Consider the following 9,810-nt stretch of genomic DNA (forward strand, 5'->3'; position numbering starts at 1 on the left):
TGAACTGAGATGAAACCCACATAGACACAGGTGAACATGCAAACTCCATACAGAATGAATGAGTATTAAACCCATGTCCTTTAGCACCATCCAGGCACTCTGAGACAGCAGCACTAGTCACTGTGCCACCAAGTTTTTATTACGTTATTTATATTTTTATTATATATCTTATGATGCACTTGGACATATCAGTGATGTAACCTGGAGTTAGTAAGCATTTTGGGTCTTTCAGCCTGTCTCCAGGCAATCTGCCACCAGCAAAGGTAACATCTTTTTCTTGAATGCCACAACTGTCCATATTAGGACTTCATAAACCAGAAGGGGCCAGAGGACTCACAGCAGGATGCTGTAAACTTACCTGGGAGTCCTGACTTATCCTTTGACATATACGGTGCATGTACAGTGAAGTTTAAATAGTGGGACCCATTTACCAAAGTATTAATGTTCTACTACAAGACAGAAATGCAGATAATAACCAGCTGCAACCATACAATTCATAAAGCCGTTTTCAATGTTACAAAATTGATAAATAAAACAATGAGATGTTTTTGCATATGTCAGCAAGATTGTAAATAATTTATTTCCATATGTACAATTTATACTTTGATAGAAGGGAGCAGGGTACAAGTTGCTATTTGAAAATGGAGCAAGTGACTCAGTGCACAACCAATATTAACCATACGATTCCAAAATAATGCCCTCCAGCTTCATGGCATTTATGTAGAAGCAATCAATGAGCTGTGCCATTGTTGCTTCAATCATTAAAAACAGGAAAATGTATTTATAGTGCTGATTGTACTTAACATTTTGAAACCATATACTTTGTAATTGGTCAATGTGATGTTACTCCAACATCTTCAGCAATGAGTGATACAATAACAATTAGGAGAGTAAAACTAATGTAAAAACACTTCAGAAACAGTAACACCCCACACCACAAGGGGTGCTATGGGACAGTAGCAGTTAACAGTTTGGGGGGGGAACAGCCATGCAAGTGGCTGTCAAAAGGCTGAATAATACTTCACAATTTATAAATAAGTCAGAATGAATCTAAATAACAGAAAGTTCACTGAAGCAGCCTGTTCATTCATTTGTCAATTAATTCTTCCATCTATTTTTAATAATCAGAAACTGCATGGCTGAACTTAAGAATAATCACAACAGAATAACAGCACAGCAGCAAAGCCCTAAATAAAAAAAATGTTAATTTTTATGTTGTAAAATCTCTTCATTATGTTTGCACACAGGTGAAGGTGTGCCTTTATATCAGCCACGACTGCTCGATTAAAAGCAGACCTTGAGTAAAATGCAATACTAAAATTTACATAGAAGTTCAATGGTAACTATACAGAACGTCACACTAACGTTCTGAAAAAATGAAGCGCATGACCCTGATGTAAAACCGAGCAGTAAGAAAAGTTATGATCTCTTCAAAGCCGAAGAGATTTGATGACGATAATTTCTTCCAATAAGCAACACTCCTCAACATGAACATACTAGATTTCCTAGTAATAACAATGGTAATAGCAAAAATAAGAGAAGCAGATACAACATGTTCCTCTAAATACCCAATCTTTGAATATGCACATATGGCCTCCGATATACCCATATCAAAGAATTCCAACTTAAGAATATAAAAAAAATTAACAGCTGAGAAAAATGCATTGTAAAACATCTAAAAGAGTATTATCTTTTAGCACATTCAACACAGTACAGCCAGGCCAAAGTATGCTGGTCAGTTGTCGTCACTGTCGCTCCCAGATTCACTCAGCTGAAGGTCATTCCCTGCACAAAAGCATGGAAGAAACACTGAGAACACTGAAGTCCATTGTGTGAGCATCGCAATGAAATGCACAAGACACGCTAAAGCTCATTTCAAATGAGGCTGCAAAAGGCCTGATTCAGATGAAGGGTGAATCAGAGAGGTTAATGATACTTTATTGTCAATAAAAGAACAGTGTTAAATACAAAATTTTTGATTCACTTGATGACGATGTATAGTGGGGCCCGGGATATCTTACACATGGAAGACCTGTCTTCAGACTACCCTGGTAGCAGCATTAACCCAATGATTGAATACAGCTTCAGCAATCGTCCATATGGGCACTAATAATGAAAGGAAAATCAGCGGTTCTTTGGGACTTACGGAGCGTACTGATGAGCTGGTTGCTGCCCTGTGGTCTGCTCGTCCCGTTGGCTACGGTATTACGACTCGGAGAGGGAGCGCCATATTGCGCTTCTTGCTCTGCATCACTGCTTGAGCTGTCGTCTCCGCTCCCAGAGCTGCTTCCCGAGTCCGAGGAGCCGCTACCGCTGCTACTGCTGCTGCTCATCTGCTCTATGACCTCCACCTCAGCCCGCAGCTCTGTGTGGGACCACCAAAATGTCAGTACAGAACACACACACACACACACACAGAGCCTTGGATGGCCTACCAGGCTCTGATGTAGCAAAGCAGCCCCACATTATTACACTCCCTCCACCATGCTTCACAATTGTGGTAAGTATTAATAAGCAGTATTCTTTCCTCCAAACATAAAGCTGTCTAAATTTAGCAAAAAGTTCAATTTTTGTCTCAACTATCCACAGAGAACATTGTCCCAGTACTGCTGTGGAACAACTTAGATGGTCTTCAGTAAACATAACATGGGCTGCAATGTTTTTTTGGAGAGCAGGATAGGCAGAAAGTTGACCGTATGAGACATTAAAACTTCATGATGCCACAGTGGCCAGAGCACAGCAGAAGGAGCACCCACCTCTTTTGATGTCATCCAGCTGGGGTTCAGGGGATGGGTTGTCCTTCGAGGGGGAGCTCTTAACCCCAGGAGCCGGTTTGGTCGGGGCTCTGAATTGTGACGTGGGCTGGTTTGCTCTCAGCGACTGCTGCTCAATACGTGCCTGGATTTTACTGCTGCCTTCAGCTCTGAAACATTATGTTTAAAAAAAAAAAAGCACATCATTACGAGACGTAAGCATGGCACCACAAAACATCTTAAAAATATATATATCTGCATGATAGTTATTGTTTTTATTTCAGATATGATTATAACATTTATACCGGCTCATGTTACAAAGGGTTGAGTAAAAGGTGTTGAAACACAAAATTTCCAGTTTATGTATTTTTAATTGCATTATCTTTGCTTTTCCATTAACTTGCCACTTGGTAAATGTACCCTGTTTTACATTCCCAGCTGATAGGTAAGTAACATGCACTGAAACATTACAGGAGTAAAAGTACCTCCTTACTTCCATAATGCTAACAGCTCATGTGTGACATTTGTGAGAGTCAGGGATGAGTAACAAAATAAAGAACACTGCACTTTTATGGGACAATATGATGAACAATCAGGATTACAGGGAAGTTTGTGGAGAATACACACTTATTTCTAGTCACTTTAAATGTTATTTTAATGTGGCTCATAGTGTAGCTGTTTTCATTTTAATGTACCTCATAGTCAGACATTACTGTTGCTTTTAATTATTATAGCAACATCCAAGAAACAGAATGACAAAAAAATTTTATGTCTCAGATGTATTATTAGGGTTTCATAAATTTTGTCTGAGTGGTGAAAGTGACTTTGAAGTTAATGCTTAACATGCCAAATTCAGATTTTACGAGTCTTTTTTTTCCCCTCTCACCTGGTTTTCTTCACCTGTATACTACTGCTCAGCTTCTCCAGCATAAACTCTCCAGTGTCGTGGTTAATTATAAGAACACAGTCTTTCTGATATGGCCGCTTGTTACCTTTGAATACTGTCATCGGTGGAGTTGAGCCCTTCAAAAGAATAGATAAAATGTCTTAATACAAAAATAGATTGCAAAAATACAATCATTTTAATACAATGACAATACACTTCATTGTATTTATAAAGCTGCTTGCACAGCGGTAAGGAGTGAGTGTGACTTTGTAAACTGAAGGTCCGAGGCTGGAACCCTGCTCCTGCTGCACTGCCCCTGAACACCAGGTAGTTCAATTTTCCATGAATCGCACCAGTAAAATGCAATCTTTCCCAAATGTCAAACCTAATTTTCTCCTGAACATCTGTCCATAAGGCAAATGTCTGGATACCAGAAAAGTTATCATGGGAAAAATGTTTAATCCAAAATAAATTCGCTCAGAAATTACCCAAAACATATATAACCTTTAATGTTATTCTTAAATGTTAATCATTCAATGTTGTGCTTATTATAATGTTCATATTCTACTACAAAGACTCCTCATCAAAACAGCTGTCGTTACTAAAATCGTATATGTGTTGCTGTAGTCTGATGTGAGTGAACTGGCTGTACATTTACGTACATTGACATTTATTCATTTTGCAGACGCTTTTCTCCAAAGCGACATACATCTCATAGAAAATACATGTGCGTTACATTACCAAAAAAAGAGAGACTTGGATGCAGACAGGCTGTAGCACAGACTGTAGCAGATTTTAAAGGATTATTTGCTGCCCATTTAAGGAATGTATGGGTCTGTCTCATAAACTTTAAACCAATCCAGATGAGAAAAATGTCTTGTTACTGCAATGAGAATTCTTTGCATTTTTGCTCTCAACGGTAGCAGGACGATTTAGCAAAAATTGCTTAAACCCTTCGCTGTCTTTCAAAATAATTACAACGAAATGTTGGAAAATAACTATAACAGCACTTTTTTTTATGGCAGCCATGGTTATTGTTATAACTTTCTTTGTTTGGCTGCTGTCAACAGTTTCAACACCGAGATGCCAGTCATTTCCAGCATCCTCTGCCTGTAGGTGCGGCTCTTTGTGAAGGTTATTTATCTTTATGTTAGGGTTAGGGTTTAGCCCCTAACTAACCCTAAGGTTTCTGGCCGGTTCTGATTTGGTGTTCTTACAGTAATCAGTGATGGAGGGTTTCCACACCACAGGGCTGAGCGGTACCAGTTGTCCAAGTTCACATAACTCAATGTGTGTGAGACAGGGACGCGTGTACTCGCACGCAAAAGAGCGGATGGTTGTAGCTAGTTATGGCGCGCGGCTAAAGAAAGATTGATACGAGAGACTACACGTGACACCAGAGTCGAGCGCGTACGAAAGAGCTGTGTTCTGCGGCGGCGAGCACTCTTACGGGGATATGAGGTAAAGTGATGGTGACTTCGTCCCCTTTGCCCACCTGCAGCTCACCCTCGCAGCTCGTATCAATGGAGGCTGGCTTGAAGTCATCTGTGCCAATGACAAGCAGGTGTTGGAGAAACAGGTGTGTGTGTGAGGCAGTAGTTGTTGGAGAAACAGGTGTGTGTGAGGCAGTAGTTGTTGGAGAAACAGCCTAGCTAACCTAGTGTGAGGCGACACTGACTCGACTTTCCGCGGGGTAAAGCGGTGAACGTTTTCATAATAATCAAGGATAACTACTATCCCAAATCACACCTGAGTGAAAACAGTGTGTGTGACACACTCACCGTTTTCGTATATTCGCGGTGTTATATGTCGAGTAAGAGGTTTAACGTGTAGATACGAACACGCCGCTTATTATCGCCGGTTTACACCAACTTCAACTAAGAGCAGCAGGCGCGCGCCGGAGCGCCGAAACCGTCTCGCGGAGGCAGTGCCTCGCGCCGTCCGCTTACATCGGATGGTGTGGAAGGAGGACGTGGGGCGTCTGTCGAAGCTCTCCCCGAGCTTGAGGACGTGCTCCTCCCGGTCGAGCAGAGCGCTGGCGCTGCCGTTCATGGCGCTGCGCTTCACTCTCTCTCTACACACTCGCGGCAGCTGTGCCGGGCCCAGCGGCCGCCGTTCGCGACTCGCTCGTAAACGAAGGTTCCTTCCCGCAGGCGGCGCGGGCCTCCCGTCAGCTGCTGTTCCTGTGTGTGTGTGTCCCTGGCAAAATGGCGCCGTCTTGCCGCGGCTGCCCTCGGAACCCCCCTCAGCTCACCAGTCGCCTACAAAAATCAAACCAGTTACCGTAGCATACTAACCTACGATTAAAACCTAAGAAAAATTAATTTATTTCTATGAAACCGCTTCACGCACAATCAATGTGCGTTTGGTTCGCTACGTCCATGTAAAAATTTTTGCGGATGACCAAATTTTGGTCTGAACTATGTAAACGCCCTCCAAAACATATGAATATCGTAACATTTCATATATCATATGTTAGCTCCTTGTTTAAGCGTGAAATAAGAGCGAACAAGAATCGTTCCGCTGCGTGTTTCCGTGCGGAGGACATAATGGGAAGGACCGGTTGATCATTACGTCTCTATGTGGTCTTCCTGTCTGAGAGCGCAAAAAAATGCCACTTTTTTTAATTTTTATTTTTAATTTCAAACTGTAATATCGCTACATATTCAGGAACTTGTTTGTGCCGCGGTTTTATTTCTCACCCAGGTTAAATAGATTTAGCAGACACCGAAATTTATTGATAATCCTTTCTTTCACTTACAGCATGGATGGTAACTCAAGTTTCTTTAACGTTTAAGTCCTCCTGATCACAATTTAGTGCTTCTTCTGCGTACTGTTCTCGATATGGCCCGGGCCCAGAACATTGCTTTAGCGGATGACAGCCTGTCTGTGGACCTCATGTCATCTCCAGAAGCTCCTGTCCAAGACACAGCTGCGTGCGTGAGGAGTCTAACAGGGCAGGAGCTGGAGAAATTGAAGAATGACCGGAACCTGGTGTCAGAATTCAAACAAGCCAAGTTGGAGAAGGAGGCCCAGAAGAACTGGGACCTGTTCTACAAAAGAAACACTGTGAACTTCTTCAAAGACAGACACTGGACAACCAGGGAGTTTGAGGAGCTAAGGGCGTGCAAAGAGGTACAGAGAAACGTGCTGTGCGCAGGAGATCCGTCTTTTTCGCTCAAAGAAAGAAGGTGATGGAACAGTGAGATGAAACCTCTTCTTTCTCCAGTCTCAGGGTCAGAAGCTGGTTCTCCTCGAAGCTGGTTGCGGGGTGGGGAACTGCATATTCCCGCTCCTGGAAGAGGACCTTGACGTCTTTGTGTACGCCTGCGACTTTTCACATCGAGCTGTTGAGTTTGTAAAAGTAAGGAAGTCCTCTGGAGGAAATACTACATGTGCTATGAAAACTGATACTCATTTGTTTGATTTCTTCCAAAACATATTTTGTCTTTAGACGTTTGACAGGAGGTGCCCAAATACCATCTGAAGGATGGCAGTATGTTCATGGTTGTACGACCTCTGATACTATGAGACACAACAGGCGGTTTTTAGAACTGAGATGGGCAGTTTTCTTGATGTGTAGATGATTATTTGCCGTTATGCTTTTATATACTCTTACTGGGGCACCAGGTAGTGCATTGCTTAAAGCCTTTTACTGTATCAATTCAAGGTAAGTACCTTGATCAAGGATACCATTGCAGGAGGTGGGATTTCAACCTGGGTCTTTCACAGACCACATGCTGCCTGTAGAGTAAGTAATTGTAATCGGCTTAGTATAGAAACCTAATATGAACAGTAATTTGCTCGGGACAAAGGTGTTAACTAGTAAATGATTGCTATATTCAGTATGTAGTCAGGACTTTGTCTGGCAAACTTGGGTGCCAGCAGAGAGGTTCTGTTACACAACAGGCAGTTGTGGTCTGTAAAGTACCTGAACTCTCTGTCCACCTTTTACAGTATGTATCAAAAGGTCCTGTAAGTTTGAGCATAAATTAATTATCTTATGTTAATGACTCTCTCAAATCAATAATCTGATGTCAAAACAAAAACTGACGGTCCTGTGTTGGTATGAGATGTTGAACACAACTCATTTTATTACTGACATCTCGGAGGTTACTTGCAAATCCCTTCCTTTTTCAGCAAAATCCTCTTTACTGTGCTGAGCGGTGTAAAGTTTTCCAGTGTGACCTCACCAAAGATGAGCTGCAGGAGAGCATCTCTGCCGAAAGCGTGGATGTGGCCATGCTCATATTCGTGCTATCTGCGATCCATCCTGACAAGATGCCTCTGGCTTTGAAGAACATTTTCAAAGTAAGATTAATTATTGTACATATTATGTACATCATAATTATAGTGTAGCAGTCAACATATTACTGTATCTAGAAGAAAATTCTAATTCTGTACTACTTAAGCACAATAAAACCTGTGAAATGTTGTGATACTGTCACTTGTTATGTGAATATTTTTTTTTTTCCCTACTGCCGGTCACAAGCAGATAAGCATTTAATTTTTCAGAAATGGTACATGATGTGAAGTTAGTCAGTTGTCACAGCATTACTGCAGGCTTAGGTCTCTGTTAGCACTGTAATGCTAAATGACACCTTGTTGACAGGTGCTGAGACCTGGTGGCACGGTCTTGTTCAGGGACTATGGCCTGTATGACCACACTATGCTCCGCTTTAAGCCTGGTAGCAAGCTGGGGGAGAACTTCTACGTGCGGCAAGATGGAACCAGGTCGTTCTTTTTTTCCAAAGGTAGTGAAAAATTAACTGCAGATTATGATCATAAGGAACTGGTGCACCAACCAGGCTAGGTGCAATGTAAAAAGAGCAGTGGTATTCCACAGCTTTATAAGGTTTTGGTTTTTTTTTTATTACATATATTTTTAATTATCCATAGTGTCATTAGCAATGTTTTATGAACATTCTCTGCTATACTTTTTATTTTTTTATGTAGTCAGTAAAGTGTGTGGCATTCCGGTTTTCAACTGGTACACTGTTTGTTTTATGTTGATTTGTTGCTCTGATGTGTCCTGCTCAAAGTTGTTCTATTTCGTTCCTTTGGACTTGAGGTAACGAGAACAAATTTTCCGCTCTGTGAAAACTGTCGATGTGACTTTTTATATCATGTCCTGTTTTCCCAGAACTGCTGGCTGACCTGTTTACTGGCGCAGGATTCCTCACTTTGGCAAATGAATATGTGTTCCGTGAGACAGTTAATAAGAAGGAGGGCCTCTGTGTGCCCAGGGTGTTTGTCCAGAGCAAGTTTCGCAAGCCAGACCGATGACTGGCCTCCTTGTGAGCAGCTCCCACACAACCTAGCGCACATGGTGACACCATCTCTGAGGGTTTCTGTACGAATTACGAGTCACTCTTTTTCCTGCAGACTGCATCTCTCACATCCACTGAAAGACTCTGTTTCTAGACTGCATATGACAACACCTCCTCGTGTGCCTTCACTTTGAGTATGTGCTGTCCCAGGGCTGTGCACTCTTTAGCGAAGGGAAGAAATAATTTGCAGTTAAGACAGGGAAAGGTTTTCTATTTTTTAGAGGAAATATTTTGTATTTCTGTAATGTTTCATTAAAGCATTTTAATCTTTATTTCTTGGCCTTTATTGCTACTGACAATTTAAGCACTGGGAATTGGAAATTAAAATGCAGGCACACCAAACTAATTGATTTTAATAGCCACATAATGTAACAAAGAGGTCTTTAACTTGTGGATTCAACTGGAACTGGAAATCTGCTCATAACTGTAAATCCAACCACTACAGCACAATTAATAAAAGCTTAATAATGAAGATGTCCCTTGGTTTATTTACAAGTGAGGTTATGTTAAAAACCTTGGGTAAAGATACAAAGAATGAAAAATTCACTGCAAGACTTCATTTATTAATTTATTGTTGTCAACCAGTGCCCCTGTGCTTTATCTTTGCATTCAAGAGTCTATCCAGGAAACGCAGTGCAGGAGGTAGGGAACACCTAAGACAGCATGGTAGTCTGCTGCTGAACTTTAAAGCAATATTTTATTAACTTGAAACAACAAGTTAATTCTACTTTTAAATAGCTGAAAGTAAATAATCCATAATCTTCACAGCTTCCTATTCAATGTTTGTCACCTCATTAATTGTCCGTAAGTACATGTACAAGTTCATTAGCATATGGCTCTG

At 41.3% G+C, this 9,810-nt stretch overlaps 2 protein-coding genes across 3 annotated transcripts; one reads left to right on the forward strand and one right to left on the reverse strand.

The window, feature by feature from the left end:
- Window positions 1-557: 557 nt before the first annotated feature.
- eaf1 (ELL associated factor 1) lies at window positions 558-6,088 on the reverse strand. The gene is made up of 6 exons (XM_018756879.2): window positions 5,589-6,088; window positions 5,090-5,184; window positions 3,640-3,776; window positions 2,757-2,923; window positions 2,147-2,365; window positions 558-1,785 (listed from the first exon to the last, which is right to left on the reverse strand). The coding sequence occupies exons 1-6, from the start codon at window positions 5,689-5,691 to the stop codon at window positions 1,736-1,738; spliced, it is 771 nt and encodes a 256-aa protein (XP_018612395.2). The 5' UTR covers window positions 5,692-6,088; the 3' UTR covers window positions 558-1,735.
- A 110-nt stretch (window positions 6,089-6,198) lies between these two features.
- mettl6 (methyltransferase 6, methylcytidine) lies at window positions 6,199-9,411 on the forward strand. 2 transcript variants are annotated; one of them, XM_018756878.1, is made up of 5 exons: window positions 6,199-6,774; window positions 6,869-7,003; window positions 7,780-7,950; window positions 8,252-8,393; window positions 8,783-9,044. In XM_018756878.1, the coding sequence occupies exons 1-5, from the start codon at window positions 6,484-6,486 to the stop codon at window positions 8,923-8,925; spliced, it is 882 nt and encodes a 293-aa protein (XP_018612394.1). In that variant the 5' UTR covers window positions 6,199-6,483; the 3' UTR covers window positions 8,926-9,044. The 2 variants fall into 2 exon arrangements, with proteins under 2 accessions (XP_018612394.1, XP_018612393.1); XM_018756877.1 differs by lacking the exon at window positions 8,252-8,393 and having other exon boundaries at window positions 8,783-9,411.
- The last annotated feature ends 399 nt before the right edge of the window (window positions 9,412-9,810 follow it).

This window comes from Scleropages formosus, chromosome 8 (genome assembly GCF_900964775.1).
Source record: "Scleropages formosus chromosome 8, fSclFor1.1, whole genome shotgun sequence".
NCBI lineage: Eukaryota > Metazoa > Chordata > Actinopteri > Osteoglossiformes > Osteoglossidae > Scleropages > Scleropages formosus.

Excerpts from the sequence above, each read along its gene's own strand:
- mettl6 (XM_018756877.1), top strand. The coding sequence starts at position 6,484 with ATGGCCCGGGCCCAGAACATTGCTTTAGCGGATGACAGCCTGTCTGTG. Across the intron at positions 6,775-6,868 it reads AGCTAAGGGCGTGCAAAGAG|TCTCAGGGTCAGAAGCTGGT; the intron begins GTACAGAGAAAC and ends TTCTTTCTCCAG. Across the intron at positions 7,004-7,779 it reads GAGCTGTTGAGTTTGTAAAA|CAAAATCCTCTTTACTGTGC; the intron begins GTAAGGAAGTCC and ends TTCCTTTTTCAG.
- eaf1 (XM_018756879.2), bottom strand. The coding sequence starts at position 5,691 with ATGAACGGCAGCGCCAGCGCTCTGCTCGACCGGGAGGAGCACGTCCTC. Across the intron at positions 5,185-5,588 it reads CTCCTTCCACACCATCCGAT|ATGACTTCAAGCCAGCCTCC; the intron begins GTAAGCGGACGG and ends TCATTGGCACAG. Across the intron at positions 2,366-2,756 it reads GCTGGATGACATCAAAAGAG|AGCTGCGGGCTGAGGTGGAG; the intron begins GTGGGTGCTCCT and ends GGTCCCACACAG.